At 40.8% G+C, this 16,530-nt stretch overlaps 1 protein-coding gene across 1 annotated transcript; it reads right to left on the reverse strand.

The window, feature by feature from the left end:
- Positions 1–8,166: 8,166 nt before the first annotated feature.
- LOC114902048 (probable inactive serine protease 58) lies at positions 8,167–14,255 on the reverse strand. Its single transcript, XM_029234402.1, has 5 exons — positions 13,841–14,255; positions 12,866–13,022; positions 11,003–11,253; positions 8,905–9,041; positions 8,167–8,497 (listed from the first exon to the last, which is right to left on the reverse strand). The coding sequence occupies exons 1-5, from the start codon at positions 13,878–13,880 to the stop codon at positions 8,348–8,350; spliced, it is 735 nt and encodes a 244-aa protein (XP_029090235.1). The 5' UTR covers positions 13,881–14,255; the 3' UTR covers positions 8,167–8,347.
- Between the last annotated feature and the right edge of the window lie 2,275 nt (positions 14,256–16,530).

Below are 16,530 nucleotides of genomic sequence, written 5' to 3' on the forward strand. Positions count from 1 at the left end.
TACGTAGCCTCCTTACCAGAGCAAATAAATACAGTCCTTCATTCTTGGTATGTAACTATTGACCTAGCAAGTGCATTTATGTTGTTGTTGTTTAATAGTTTTATTGAAATATAATTGTCATATGATAAACTGCATATATTTAAAACGTACAATTTGATGAGTTTGAAAGGTTTGTTAAACATGTGATTAAATCGTCACCACAACCAAGATAATGAACATATGTATCACGCGTAGAAATGTTTCCCTTTGTGTTACCTGTCCCTCACTCCACTTTCTGCATCCTTGCCTACACTAGACCACTGCCTTCAGTCACTGTAGATCTGTGTGCATGTAGATAAACCTGGAGTCATACTGTACGTATTCATTTTGTCTGGCTTATTTCACTCAGCTTAATTATTTTGAGGTTATCCATGTTGATAGTTGTATCGAATGTTCATTCGTTTATATTGCTGTGAAGTATTCTATTGTATGGCTATACCACAACATTTTTTTTTATCTGTTTACCCATTTATGATCACGGCAAGTGCATTTTTGTACGTTGTCTTTGAGAAGTTCAGAATTACTTAGCTTTCATTTGGCAGAAACAGCAGTATATATTTCACCTCCAGAGCAATCATGATTGCTCTGGCCCTGTACCTGAATGTAATCTTTAAGGGACTTGGCAGCCTCAAAGGGTACCATACTGGTCTGCTGTATTGATGATATCATGGCGATAGGACCAGACAGCAAGTAGCAAGTTTCCCAGATGTCTTGGGAAAACAGATGTATGGTAATGAGTAGGTGATGCAACAAGTAAAAATAGAATCACCTGCTTCTGCAGTGAAGCTTGTGGGTGTATGATTGGTTCCTCCACTGAAATGAACGCATTGTTGAAACTTGTGCTCTCTACCATTAAGAGTGATGTCCGAAGGTCTCTAAATTTTATGAGCAACATATATCTCATTGGGATATCATGCTCTGAGCCATTTAATGAGTGATCTAAAAAGTTGCTAGTTTAGGGAGAGACTAAGTCAGAAAAGATTCTCCAGCCTGCACAAGTTGAAGTACAATTGGTTCTGTTTCTTGGGTTTAAACTCTGTAGCTCCAATAGTGCTAACAGTATTTTTAGCAACCTAGATGAAGTGTATGACAAAGCCTAATAAGAAAATCAATACAGAGATCCCTAAACTAGGTAGCAAAGTCACGGTAGCTTTTTGAGAAATAGCTTCTGGTTTGCTACTAGGGTCAGGTGGAGATTAAATGCCAGACTGCCGACCACCTGTTGACCATGATACTTGCTCTAGGTGGGGCTACCTTCCTCTCCTTGTCATTAACTTGGATATGCTCAGTAGCATTGCATTCTCAATTAGAAACGTAAATGGAACAGAGGTAAATCAGGCCCTGAGTGTCCAAATTAGTTGCATAAGCAATTGCTCTGGGCAACCTTTCCTCAATCCACACTTATGACCTCAAAGAGATTTCTCCCTGAACAGTTCGCTGAGGGCGAAAAGACTTCATCTTGATTATGCATAACTTTGGTTGATATATTGGTCCAATTGCACGTGTACTGTTGTGATATTAAAACCCTTCAGAGGGATGCCGTGAAGGAAAAAGGAGAATTGAATTCTTCTCAGGAGACAAAAGTTCAATCAACATATCTAGTTCTCTTTCTTGAGGTCAAGATTTATTTGAATTTCTTAGGAGTGGCTGGTGGTCTGCCCTGGTAGGCACTCAGAAAGAGCAAGATGGGGGAGGGGATAAGTTATTTGAGGAAGAATTATGTACAAGTGTTTTTCAAGGTCAGCTTGGAGCAGGAAAATGTGTCCCATGAGAATCCTCACCAAAATGCTCTCACTGCAGAAGACTTTAATGATCAGATAGACAAGCCCGTGTACTCTGAAGCCCTTCCTCATTGTTCTGAGTGGTTTTTAAATGGCTCTACAAACAAAGTGAGCAGTGGAACCAAACGGAGCGTATGCAGAGACTTCTTGCAAAGACCCAGTTTGCCAGTGTCAGTGACCAATCTCACCCTTAATATAATGATGACATATCACTGGTACCCCAGGTCTCCCACCAGCCATGTGGTGGGAGATGAGTCCCTTTTTGTCATGGAGGGAGTAGCTATTTGTTCTCACTGCACATGACATATTCTGTTTTTTTTTTTGGCTGTGCCACGTGGCTTGTGAGATCTTAGTTCCCCGACCAGGGATCAAACCCACACCCTCGGCAGTGAAAATGCATTGTCCTAACTACTGGACCACCAGGGAATTCCCGACATATTCTAGATTTGGATTTTCTTTCTTTTGCCATCGTCACTCTCAGTACCACCATCCTTGAATCCCTTATATATTCCACAAAAATGGAATGTACTTTCCAACCAAGGAAGTTACCTTACAGTGGTGGCAGTGAGACAGTAGGCTGATGCCCATGGAATTCAGTGACCTTACCATCTGCTTCATCACCTAGGATCAGTTGGCTTTGTAAGATATCAGTATGATCTGTTGAAACTGTAGCACCATTTCAAATGGAAACATCTACAGAGGCTGAGGTGCTTTCCTGCAAAAACCATCTGTTTCTTCCAAAGCAAAAAAAAAATTCAACTAATAACATACACGAGGGTGAAGTGCTCACAATAGCACTGAATAATCCACACACGATGTTGCTGTTCAACACCGCAAGCTAGGCTTTATTGACTTAGAGGTTTTAGAACCCTAGTGAGCACAAGATTTACTGCTGGAACTTCTGCTTCCTGAGAGGAGTTCTCTTCTTGCCTAGCTAGACCGTAAGGGTGTAATAGTCCACTGGTAATGGCCACAGACAGAACTCTCTAGAACTCGGTTTTGTTTTTGTGGTTTTGATCCTCAGTCAACTGACCAAAGGCCACTCCCCATAGAAAACTATCAATTAAAACTCTCAGGTGGTAAATGGAGCTGCAGAGGTGAAATGAAAAGAAAAGGAAGGAAGAAAAAGGCAAGAGTGATAACTGGAGGAGAATGCAGTTCCTGGGGCAGCTGGCATAATAGAAGGAGCCCACGTGCAGGTATATTGGCAAAATCCATCCTGGACTCCCTGTTCATCTGCTGTGTCCTAAGCCCCGGTTAACTTTTGTATTAACCTCTCAGAGCGCAAGTCCCTACTGAGAATCCTGCAAAATGCATGTCCAGAGTCTGTGTCTGGTGCTGAGAGTTGTGTGGGCAGGGAGAAACCAAGCGCCATTCCTCCAACAACCCCCCTCCTTAAACCTTCTCCCTTCCCTGTGACTTCTGTGTAGCGCCATCCTTCTCAGACTTCCGCTTGCCGTGTGTAACTTGCCAAAAGCACATGCTATTGAATTCTGTGCAAGTAGTAGGGGTTTTGTCGCCCAAGATGGCAATCGAGTGGCCTTTTTTTTTTCAATAAGTCAATGGTCGATTCGTTAGAGAGGACACAATTGCCGCTCCATAAATTCCAACTGCCTAAGGGGTATGTAGTTTGCCATCATCATCATTAGGTGAGGAGGGAGGGCTGCCATGTATAATCACAGTACAGGTAGGTACCAGCCACCCACTCTGTGGGGCAGGAGTGAGACAGGTATGTGCGATGCAACTCAGGACACTGATTAGATTTAGTTCTGAGGCTGGACTTGGGGACAGGTGGTGTCATATGGTCTAGAATTCCCATCATGAGAGCTCAGTTGTTCGGGACGGTATTTTCAATCCAGGGTATGTAGTTAATGAATCTGGTATAGATGCCAACATCGGCTCTCAAAACACACCCATCTACAAAAGTCAGGATTCCTTGAAGTACCCCATGGCGCAGGGCAGGGGCAGCTGTGACTTCCTGCCAGGGAAAAGGAAACTGGGTTATCTTTCTGGCAAAGGACACAATAAAATGGGAAAATTAAGGCATTGAGAGTACATTAACTTGCAGGGCAGCCTCCTTCCTGGCACAATGCCCACGCACATCATACTATCTCTGATGTTGTAGGTTTTATAGGCTTCGCGGCACTCAGTCTTGGAAATTACAGAGATATTGACATTCTGCAGTGAGTCGGGGTCCTTGTCTAGAGGAAACAAAGAAATAGAACTTGAAGAGTTATGAGATACCAACCTTTCTTTTTTCCTTTCCCTCTTTTTCATCATATTTCATCTCCTGGTAGAAAGGAAGAGTTCAAACACTGAGAGAAATCACAGCTATGACCACTAAGACCATAGGAAATGATCAGATTAACAATTTCTCATGATACAAAGTGTCTCTCTACTTATAAAAGAGATTAAATTCTTGGAAGTTAGATGTAAATATACGACATTTCTGCAATGAAATGAAATAAATTACTTAAAACATTTCTGACAATTCAAACGTTTAAAAAGTGTCCTTTGAGTTGGAATCTTACTCATTCAATTTTATTTTACTTTTTGAGCTTCCATGTTTTTTATTTGTCCCATATTTTACATTAATCACTGTCTCCTTTCTAATTTTTTAAATTGAAATATATTGACGAGAAACACTTTATAAATTTAAGGTATATAGCGTATTGATTTGACACATTTGAATACTGTAATATGATTGCCATTGTGGCAACAGTTCACCTCTACCACCTCACATAATCATCATTTCTTTTTTGTGCTGGGAAAAATTAAGATCTAGTCCCTCAGCAAGTTTGATTATAATACAATATTGTTATTTATATTCACTATACTGTGTATTAGATTTCCAGAACTTATTTATCTACTAGTTGCAAGTTTGTACCCTTAAACAAGGTCTCTCCTATTCTGAGAGTTTGAAGGAACTTAGTGAGCTCTAAGCCTAATTTTTCATTTAAAATCACTCAAAAAGTGGTTTTCTTAAACCCATAAAACTAGGATTTGAAACTAAGTCTCTTCATTCCTAATTCAAGTTATTTCCTTTATATCAGTAGTTCACACATACTATGAACTGTGCAGACCCATAACAAAATGTTTCCAATCTGCAACAAAATGAGAAAAACAAGAGCAAAGTAGTATCTCCACAAATGTTAGTTTTCTTGCCAAAGATTCCTCTTTAGGAGGAAGTATTTTAGTTTAAGATTTTGTTTTTTTTAATGGGTGTGTGTTTATTTGAGTGTCTTTATTTGAAAATAATATATTAATTCTTTAAAAGAAAATGATTGAGATTCTTTGCCTTATTTTCCAGCCCAGCAATAATTGTATAGCTCAACATTTCTTTTGGGAATTTTTTTTTGGAAATGCTTACTTAACTACCTCATGAGCCAGATCAAAATAAACTGCACTTTTTTGTAAGTTACATCTCTTTTTGACTCAAGTGACATACCCAGATGAATCAAACATACTGCTTAACAGAAGGACATTTGCCTATTTCCAAAACTCAAATTGTCTCTCAAAGGACAAGGAAATTCTACATTTTTTTTTTATTGGAGTATAGTTGATTTACAATGTCGTGTTACTTTCTGCTGTACAGAAAAGTGAATCGGTTATATATACATATATACTGTTTTTTAGATTACTTTCCCATATAGGTCATTGCAGAGTATTGAGTAGAGTTCCCTGTGCTTATACAGTAGCTCCTTATTATTTTGTATATAATAGTGTGTATATGTCAATCCCAATCTCCCAGTTTATCCCTTTACCCCTTCCCGCCCCCCCGACCCCCGGTAACCATAGTTTGTTTTCTACATCTGTGATTCTATTAATGCTTTGTAAATTCTGTGATTCTATTAATGCTTTGTAAATAAGTTCATTTGTACTATTTTTTTAGGTTCCACATATAAGTGATATCATATATTTGTCTTTCTCTGTCTGACTTCCTTCGCTCAGTATGACAATCTGTAGGTCCATCCATGTTGCTGCAAATGGCATTATTTAATTCTACTTTATGGCTGAGTAATATTCCATTGTATATATGTACCACATCTTTATCCTTTCCTCTGTTTATGGACATTTAGGTTGCTTCCATGTCCTGGCTATTGTAAATAGTTCTGCAATGAACATTGGGGTGCATGTATCTTTTTGAATTATGGTTTTCTCTGGGTATATGCCCAGGAGGGGGATTGCTGGATCAAATGGTAGCTCTATTTTTAGTTTTTATAAGGAACCTCCTTACTGTTCTTCATAGTAGCTGTACCAATTTACATTCCCACCAACAGTGTAGAAGGGCTCCATTTTCTCCACACCCTCTGCAGCCTTTATTGTTTGTAGATTCTTTGATGATGGCTATTCTGACCAGTGTGAGGTGATACCACATCGTAGTTTTTATTTGTATTTCTCTAATAATTAGTGACGTTGAGCATCTTTTCATATGCTTTTTGGCCATCTGTATGTCTTCTTTGGAGAAATGTCTATTTAGATCTTCCACCCAGTTTTCGATTGGGTTGTTTGTTTTTATGTTATTGAGCTGCATGAGCTGTTTGTATATTTTGGAGATTATTCCCTCATCAGTCACTTCGTTTGCAAATATTTTCTCCCATTCTGAGATAATGTATTTTGTTTTGTTTATGGTTTCCTTTGCTGTGCAAAAGCTTTTAAATTTAATTAGGTCCCATTTGTTTATTTTTGTTTTTATTTTCATTACTCTAGGAGGTAGATCAAAAAAGATCTTGCTTCGATTTATGTCGTAGAGTGTTCTGCCTGTGTTTTCCTCTAAGAGGTTTATAGTATCTGGTCTTACATTTAGGTATTTAATCCATTTTAAGTTTATTTTTGTGTATGGTGTTAGGGAGTGTTCTAATTTCATTCTTTCACATGTAGCTGTCCAGCACCACTTATTGAAGAGACTGTCTTTTCTCCATTGTATATTCTTGCCTCCTTTGTCATAGATTAGTTGACCATAGGTGTGTGGGTTTATCTCTGGACTCTCTGTCCTGTTCTATTGATCTATGTTTCTGTTTTTGTGCCAGTACCATACTTTTTTGATGACTATAGCTTTGTAGTGTAGTCTGAAGTCAGGGAGCCTGATTCCTCCAGCTCCGTTTTTCTTGTTTTAGAGGATGTTATACTGGGTGATATAAGCCAGAAACAGTAAGATAAATACTATCTCACTTAAATGTGAAATCTAAAAAAGCCAAATGCATAGAAACAGACAGTAGAATGCTGGTTACCAAGGACTAGGGGGTGGAGGATATAGGGGTATGTTGATCAAAGGATACAAACTTTCAATTGTAAGATGAGTAAATTCTGGAGGTTTAATGTACAGCATGGTGACTAGAGTTAATATTGTTGTATGGTGTACTTGAAATTTTCTAAGAGAATAGATCTTTTTTTTAACATCTTTATTGGAGTATAATTGCTTTACAATGGTGTGTTAGTTTCTGCTTTATAACAAAGTGAATCAGTTATACATATACATATATCCCCATATCTCTTCCCTCTTGTGTCTCTCTCCCTCCCACCCTCCCTATCCCACCCCTCTAGGTGGACACAAAGCACGGAGCTGATCTCCCTGTGCTATGTGGCTGCTTCCCACTAGCTATCTATTTTACATTTGGTAGTGTATATATGTCCATGCCACTCTCTCACTTCGTCCAAGCTTACCCTTCCCCCTCCCTGTGTCCTCAAGTCCATTCTCTAGTAGGTCTGCGTCTTTATTCCCATCTTGCCCCTAGGTTCTTCATGACCATTTTCTTTTTTTTCTTTTTTAGATTTCATATATATGTGTTAGCATACGGTATTTGTTTTTCTCTTTCTGACTTACTTCAGTCTGTATGACAGACTCTAGGTCCATCCACCTAACTACAAATAACTCAATTTCATTTCTTTTTATGGCTGAGTAATATTCCATTGTATATATGTGCCACATCTTCTTTATCTATTCATCTGTCGATGGACACTTAGGTTGCTTCCATGTCCTGGCTATTGTAAATAGAGTTGCAATGAACATTGTGGTACATGACTCTTTTTGAATTATGGTTTTCTCAGGGCATATGCTCGGTAGTGGGATTGCTGGGTCGTATGGTAGTTCTATTTTTAGTTTTTGTTTTTTGTTTTTTGCGGTACGCGGTCCTCTCACTGTTGTGGCCTCTCCCGTTGCAGAGCACAGGCTCCAGACGCACAGGCTCAGCGGCCATGGCTCACGGGCCCAGCCGCTCCGTGGCATGTGGGATCTTCCCGGACTGGGGCACGAACCCGTGTCCCCTGCATCGGCAGGCGGACTCTCAACCACTGCGCCACCAGGGAAGCCCTCAATAATTTTTGAATGAACAAATGGTGAGGATGTTGCTAAATTTCTCATCATGTTTACAGTTTATGTGATAAAGAGATCAGGGGCCACAGCCTAAGTTTTTAGTGTCATTTTTGTTTTTAATTAATTCTGTTCAAGAACAGGAAAGATAGAGCTGTGGATCCAGTGTAGATATCAAGAAGCTACTGCACTGAAGGGATGCAGGGACAGAGGAGCCTCAGTAGCTTTCAATGGTGTTTATGATCCATCTTGCATAAGGATTAACTTCTGTGAAGAATCCTTCACTTCCCAGTGTGACACTTCCTTTTGCCCAAGTCAAGATGCCATGCAACCTCCCACCGCAGATGGCTGGAGCTGCTGAGACTTCCTGCCAGAGAGAGGGAGCAGGAGATCAATAGTGCTTGGTCCTCATGGAACAAGAACTAATTGCAAGAAGTGGCACATTATAGTAGCAGAAGCATCTCACGGCCTGGAATCATTTTTCTTGAGAGGTGACAAAGCTCTCTTCACATCCACGCAGGGCTCACCTCTCTTGGTTTGAATTTGACCAAACCGAGAGCAAGTAGGAGGAGAAAGGACAAATGGCTCTCCCCCTGCCCCCGAATCTCTCCCACTGTTAAAGGAAGGCAGGGGAATTGATGAGAAATCCAGAGACTGAAGAGAAAGAGTAGAAGGGCTCCAGGCCTCCTTGTTGGGCACCATTTGGTTTCCCACGGGCACCTCTTCTCGTCGTGGACCCCTTGCTATCTTCCTGTCTGGGGAAGGGAAAGATACCTTATTTTCAGATAAGATCTTTAGAGGTTGTCCCACACACATGATGTTTATTGCCATTCTTTCATCTTGCATATTCTGGCACTCATCGTAGGGGAGAATATATTGGTTTATCCAAGTCAGCATGTCAGGGTCACTAACTGTGGGGAAGAGAAATGAAGTCCAGGGTTACTCTCCTTATCACATATACTCTTGTGATCAGCCTCTATTTTGTGAATACATTAATACCCGAGAATATTTATGGCAGGTATCAGACATTCCATCCTTCTTAGAGTCCCCTGTTCAGTATCTCTGTGTCAGAGCAGTGGATTCAGAGCATTATGTGAGCCTTACGTCAGATATCATCAGATCTATAATTCTCTCTGTAGTGTGCATAACTTAGAAAGCTTGAAAAACCCACAGGAAAATTATGAATGATTGTGAGAAGAGAGAGACACAAAGCCATTGTCCCCAAGAAACCTTCATTTTTGGCACCTACTTCATCATCTTTACATTTAATCATAAAGGTAGAAAACTATTTTTAATGTGTCTAAACATGCTTTTTTAGTGAGATAATTTATAAATGGATTATTTATAAGTGTATGTGAGTGTATATGTATAAATATACATATATATTTTCCCCTAAGAAGTAATATTGCCCATCTCACTAATAGCAATTGTTACTATACTGTTAACCTCAGGATGCAAGGAGTCTAACCAAGGCATTATATAATTTTAATCTCTGGTAGAGAGTAACAGGGAGGAAGGAAACAAAACATTAACCAGAGATTGCTCAGGCTAAGCCGAGTGTTACTTACAGAGAAGGATTTTTCTGATATATATCCAATCCAACGTCTTAAAGCAGATTAGACCAGAAAATGTCAAGTCAGAAAAGAACAAGATGAGTTATGTTCAGTTTTAAGTTTTTATGGAAATTGAACTGAAATACATAGAACAAGCTAGGTGAAAGTAACCTAGTTACTTGAAATAATGAACTCAATAGATATTGGGAGGCTGGCACCAGAGAGCTTGTAGAATTGGTTTGTAACTATGATTCTGACATGCAGAGCCTATGGGATAAAACATTTATGTAGTTTTATTTTGTTTTAAAATGCTGTGTAATGAATTACTTTGTAAAATGTGATACAGTTACTTTGAATAAGACTTAAAATCTTCAATTTGTTCAGAAAATATGTTCACTTAGATTCCCTGGAATGTTGCTTCTAAATTGAAAATGAAGTTGCCAAATACTGAGAATACAAAAGTTCTCACTTTCTACTTTTGTTTTCGCGAAATAGACTGATAGACAAAACAGTCTCCCACTTTTTTTTTTTTTTTTTTGCGGTACGCGGGCCTCTCACTGTTGTGGCCTCTCCCGTTGCGGAGCACAGGCTCCGGACGCGCAGGCTCAGCGGCCATGGCTCACGGCCCCAGCCGCTGCGCGGCATGTGGGATCCCCCGGGACCGCGGCACGAACCCGCGTCCCCTGCATCGGCAGGCGGACTCTCAACCACTGCGCCACCAGGGAAGCCCCAGTCGTCTCCCACTTTTTATTTTTACAGAACATATGAATTGTTCTGTAACTACCAGAGAAGGGTTTAAACCTGATTAACACCCATGACAGTTTGCCTCAGTGAACAGGCTTTGGCAAGCCAATCAATCAATGCCATTTTTTAAAGTCAGCAAATCAGACTCGCCTCCAATAAACATGCTGAGTGCCAACCAATCAACAACAATCTCACCCAGGTAACCACGCCTCTACAGATGACGTCAACTTTCTTAAGCCCCTGAAAGTCTTCCAAACCCTGTACGGAAAGCTTCCCACAAACCCCATATAAGCCTAGTACTCTGCTCCTTGAGACTGTTGTCTGCTCAGCATTGCTCTTCTATAATAAGCAATAAATTTAGCTTTATCAGTTCATTTCAGATATCAAGTGGTGGCTCCAGCATCCTTTGATAATACTGAGAGAGAGTATAATGGTAGTGTAAGGCCCTGCCGTAATCCCTCTGGGGTCAAGAGCATTACCTCATAGCAGCTGTTTCCTTCAGGTATATCCGTCCACATGTTCCCCAGCGCCAAAACCTTCTCAGGATGAAGAACACAGAGTCAAAAAACACTTACGGTTTTTATAGTTACTCCAGGTCCAGGTTGGGATAAAGCAGGAATCATTAAATGGTAAGGGTTCCATAGCTATGGCTATGGTTCCCACTTGGTTGTTGAGCGCAGCAGCCTTAGACAGTTTTATCATCACCAAGTCATTGTTCAGAGATCCTGCGTTGAATTCAGGGTGGGGCACCACCATTGAGTAATTCCGTACCTGCTCTTTCTTATTTTTGATGTTGGGTTGATAAACTCCCAATCGGATTTTAACACTATGGAAGAAAGAAGGCAGGCAGTTGGAAAAGAACAGGGTCACAGAACATCAGAATTGCAAGAAGTGTCAGAGGTGACCTCCTCCAGTCATCTTAATTTTACCTCTTAGACCTGAGAACTCAAGTGACCGGCCTTGGTCTGTAAAATAGTAATAACAGTAGTTTATAGGACTGTTGTGTTAGACTCAATGTACAGACATGAAACCTGACATGGTATCTGCCACCTAGAACATACTCAGTGCAATCTAGTTGTAATGATGGTGATGATGGTGGTGACGGTGATGATGGGGATGATCTGAATGAAGAGGTAACAGAGATGGCACCACAGTGCATCATTGCAGAGGTCGTTGCCTGCGCTACACTGTCTCAAGCAACTCTTGAGCAAAGCACATTGTACCCTTTGTTTCTGGATATTCTTAGGCCCTTCCCAGCTCCTCTTGGGCCCATATCATTGTATTTACCATGTGCTGCCTACACTCATTATAGATTCACAAGACTCTTAGTAGTCTATCAGGACTCCCATTTACCATCTTCCATTACATTTCCTGGACAAATTAAAAACCCACAGGCTTCCAGTGTCAGGAGTCCAGTCACGTAACAGGCACAGGAGCCACTGCCTACCAGAAACAGTTCATGCGTTAGGCCTGGCTGAGAGAAGAACATCCAGTTCACCAGCTCCAGTTCTTGGAGGGGATGAACTGTCTTTATTTCCTTTGTATTTCTCATTAACACACAGAGCACGGCTTCAATCTGGGTCTGAGTAAACTGTCTTGAACAACCAGATGGCTAAGAGTTCTGAGTTAGAAATGACCCTTATCTACTCCTGAAACTCTGGCTAGGTCCCAATCATACAACAGTTTCTCACACACAGCAGAGACACTGAGGTTTGTAAGGGACAGCATCAGCTCGTGCAGAGCTCCTTTGCCCTTCTCCTGTTACCTGCATCGCATGGCTTCTGCTAACACTTGGACCTCAGCCTGTGAACACCCACCCCTACTCATTACACTCACTCAGCACTGGTCTCTCAGTTTGGCAAACACTCAATTATCTTTACTGCTTCAGAGACTCTGTACACTATTCCCTCTGCCTGGAATTTTCCCCAGGATTTATTCACTTGGTTGCATCCCCCTCTTCCTGTTGGTCTCATCTCTTCAACTAGGCCTGACATGATCACCCTAAGCAAAGTAGATATCTTGCTTTATTCCTGTATTTTTCAGCTTGGCACTCTTGTTAATGTTTTATTTGGGGACATGTATTTGTTTGGGCTTACTTCCTCTACCAGAATGTGAGCTGCATGAGGGAAGACGAATTTCTGTCTTGTTCCCTTGCTGTTTTTTCTGTGCATCCCTAGAATATAGTAAATGTTCAATAAGTATGTTGAATGAATGAATATTATTTACTCTCTGTGAGAAAGAGTCTTCTGACAGCTTCCTCTTCATCTCCTCCTAAACCACCCAAGTGTGTATTATTTTCCCCGTTGGGAAGACGACCCTCTCTCTTCCTGGGGCTTCTAATTCCCTAGAATGCCATTAGAACTTGCTGGGATGCCTCATGAGACCTGATTTTGTTCGAATAGAACCCTCATGGCTCCCAAGAGCAAATGAATACTTACGGTAAGGGGCAGTGAGCAGTGGTCAGTACCCACTCAGGGTGAATGAGAGACCCCACACAGGGTTCCGGGAAGGACTGAAGATAGACCATGTAAGGAATAGTAAAATCTTCTGCTACGTTCATCTTCTCAGTGTTAGAATCTTGGGCCAGAATGACTCCTAAAGAATCAGTGGGGTCACAGGTAGAAGGAGAGACAGGGCAAGAGGTGAGAGTTGACTAGGATAGTTTTTGCCACCTTAAGGTTTTCAAGGACAATGTCAAGGTCTTCAAGTTATTTTTAAATATTCTTTTAAATCAAAGGGCAATCATGCATGTCACCTGAGCTCTACACATGACGACAACTGACACATGTCTTTGCTTGAGATGGAGGTATATTAAAGTGCTATGAAACTAATGCAAAGGCTTATCTGAGGCTGATCAAAAACCCTGATTGGCAGTGCTGTGTATTATAAAAATAAAAAAAAAAAGACTTACTACTTTAAAAATAATAGTTTAAATTAACTTTTGCCAGGAATGAAAGGAAAAAGTTAAATACTGCCTGACTTTGGTGGTGAAAGGAGTGGAAAAGCTTGGGATAGGGCCACGATGCTCTCAGAGCCCCTGACCCAGCCCCCCTTCCTTTCCTGCACTCACTCCTCCAAAGTCCATCTGCCCAGAGAAAGGGAAGATATGCTTTTCTGGTGTCTGTCCAGGAGACTCGGCAATCTAGGAAATCACACACTCAAGAGTCCCGGGAGAGTGCAGGGGACTCATAGTGACGTATCCTAACATGCTCACAGGCACCGGAGAAGCTCAGAGAGACTGCTGGTGGGGTGAGCTGTGCATCGAGATTGGTTCCTTTCGTTTGCATCAACAGTTACTTGAAGGAAATGCCCACCAACTCCTCTCTCTTCAGTTGTGGCTAGCTACCTCCCTCTCTGACCCTCCCACACACCACCGCATCTCTACCTAAGCAGCAACAAGACCCCAGACTCACCAACTGTGCTCATGAGTGCAGAGATGAGATAGCACTTCATGGCAGGCTGGGATCTCGCCAGGAGCAGACAAGTCAGATCAAGCTGTCAGATGTCTCAATCTTTAGTCCAAGCGTCCTTGGCAAGAACAGCTGGGGGGAGAAAATATTAAGTCGGCGGGTAGGGGAGAAGCAAGGCTTTTACAGATGTCTTCAAACGAGCCCTGATCAAAATCCAGTTACATAAGGCACACCCGAGATCTGTCTCTGATGTGGGTGAAAGGGAAAGGGGGAGACCAAGTCCAGCCCCTGGTGCCTCTTCTCTGACCCTAAAAATCTCAGGAGTACCTGCTGACATTCTCCTCCCCTCTCTGTGACACAGTCTTTCTTTGTTGTCCTCTCCTCCCTTTGTGACTGTGAACCTCTCTCCCTGCCCTCACTTGCCATCTCCCTTTTCCTCAAGAGTCCCTCTGCCCCTCTCAGAGACTCTTCAAACATTGGGGTATGAAATAGATTTAACAAATCACCCTCCCCTCACCATTTTAGTGACGAGGATGCCGTAGGCCTCGTGGAAGTTAACAGCCAAGTCAGGACTCGGAATGGTGTTTCCAGATTTCCCCTGATGTGTAGAACTTTACCTGAGCCCTGTGTTCCCAGAAAACAGCAGTGGGTGAAAAATTCTTGGAAATTCTGTATTCTGAGAAATGGCTCATCACAAAGAATGACCCTTCCCCATATGAGTTTGAAAAGGCTCCATCCACTCTCTCATGGCTCCCATAAGACCTTGGATGACTCCTTTGTGGACGTGTGACAAGGTCAGCCACAGACCTTCCCGCCTTTGCCTGAACCACACGGACCCTCCAGCTCCCCATTCTTTCTCTCATCAATGATTAGCTGAGCTTAGAACTGTTTTCCCCCGCCCCAATCTAACTACAACTAGAGATAAACACTTCCTGTTCAGCTAACTGAGAATTCCCCTGATTGCAAAACAACCTCAACTGTTAATCTCCCCACCTGTAACTTGTCTACATCTCCCTACAAAAGTCTTAAGGCGAAAGCATCCTGCTGAGGCACTCTGATCTCCAGATCTGGGATGTTCTTCTTATTGCAATAATCTGAATAAAATCAATCTCCCTACCTGTTCAGTTTCTGTGTTTGACACTTAGTACTCTTTTTAATGCACCCCACTCCTTCTTTTTATAAGTTAGCCTTAACTTTCTGACTGCCCCCCCCCAAGATATGTAACAAATAGTGGTTTCAACCATGGATGTTGGTCTATAGTTTTCTTGTGTTGTCTTTCTCTGGCTTTGGTATCAGGGTAATGTTGGCCTTGTAGAATGAGTTGGGAAGTGTTCTCCCTTCTTCAGCTTTTGGAGGAGTTTGAGCAGGGTTGGTGTTCATTCTTTGAATGTTTGTTAGAATTCTCCAGCTAAGCTGTCTGGTCCCGGGGTTTTCTGTGTTGAGAGGTTTTTGATTACTGACTCAATCTCTTTACTCATTATTGGTCTGTTCAGATTTTCTATTTATAAAGTGCTTAGAACAGCAAGTTCTAGTGGTAAATAGTAAGTGCTATATAAATGCTTGTTAAATAAAATAACTATAACCTTAGGATCCCCATATTTTCCAGGCCTCTGGGGACACTTTTTTATCTATGTCCAGATATTGTTGTAAGTCCTTAAATCTTTGTAACATTTCCATGTTTATTAATAGCAGTGAGGAGCATAGACTCAGGAGTGAAGCTCCTATAGATAGGGTTCAATTCCTGGCTTCAGGACTCTCTAGGTGCCTTGTCCTGATAAAAACATTTAACCTCTTTAAGCCTCAGTATTCTAATTTATAAAATGGGAGGAATATTAGCACCTAATTCATAGGATGGACATCTTGTTTGCTTCCAGGTTTTGGCAATTATAAATACAGCTGCTATCAACACCCATGAGCAGGTTTTTGTGTGGAGATACATTTTCAACTCCTTTGAGTAAATACCAAGGAGTGTGATTGCTGGATCGAATGGCAAGAGTATGTTTAGAAAGTTTCCACAGCTTAGATGGAATGTAAATTAAAAAGGGATTAGACTGAGCTACTTAGAAAAAAATGGATATTTTTAAGACTAAATAAAGACTTTTCTAGTTGCATTTTTTCAACAAGGCAGACATTCTTACTTGACTTTTAAAAGTAAGGCTAAAATCATACCAAGATAGTAAATATCTTTATTTTTTAAAGGTCTTTTAAAATTTGATTTTAACACTAAATTTACTTGCCATAAAAGATAAATGATTAAACTAGTTTTCATTTAAATAATGAATTAAATAAGATTTCTAGGGAAAAAGAGGCTTCTATTTGTCTTATTAAAGCAAATATTCTTAGATAAATTCATCTTGAGTATACCTTGAAAATTTTTGCTCGTTAATGGGAAAACTAACAGATTATGGAGTATACCAATCTGAAGTGAAGTTACTTCTATCCAGCTTATATATCCCATGTGAAAAAATATTTATATAAGTAGCTAAACTTCCAAGTGCAAATATTGCTTTATTTTACATAGCTATCAAAGGTCCTAACCATGAAGTTGACAGTTGAGAGCCTGTCTGAGAGTTTTCAGAGCAAGTGATAAGTAAATTAAATCTATCTGTTACTGTAATGAGATATAGCAAGCAAAAAATCTTTTCCTAATCTCAGACTGTTACCTCTTTACATTGCCTTATTTTTGCTATGAA

Source organism: Monodon monoceros, unplaced genomic scaffold (genome assembly GCF_005190385.1).
Source record: "Monodon monoceros isolate NGI ecotype Baffin Bay Population unplaced genomic scaffold, NGI_Narwhal_1 Super_Scaffold_2, whole genome shotgun sequence".
Lineage (NCBI taxonomy): Eukaryota > Metazoa > Chordata > Mammalia > Artiodactyla > Monodontidae > Monodon > Monodon monoceros.

Bases quoted from the DNA above. Each gene is read 5' to 3' on its own strand.
- LOC114902048 (XM_029234402.1), bottom strand. From the start codon at position 13,880: ATGAAGTGCTATCTCATCTCTGCACTCATGAGCACAGTTG. The intron at 11,254-12,865 runs GTAAGTATTCAT...TTTCTTCCATAG, and splicing joins ACTGCTCACTGCCCCTTACC to TGTTAAAATCCGATTGGGAG. The intron at 9,042-11,002 runs GTAAGTGTTTTT...TCTTCCCCACAG, and splicing joins CTGGAGTAACTATAAAAACC to TTAGTGACCCTGACATGCTG.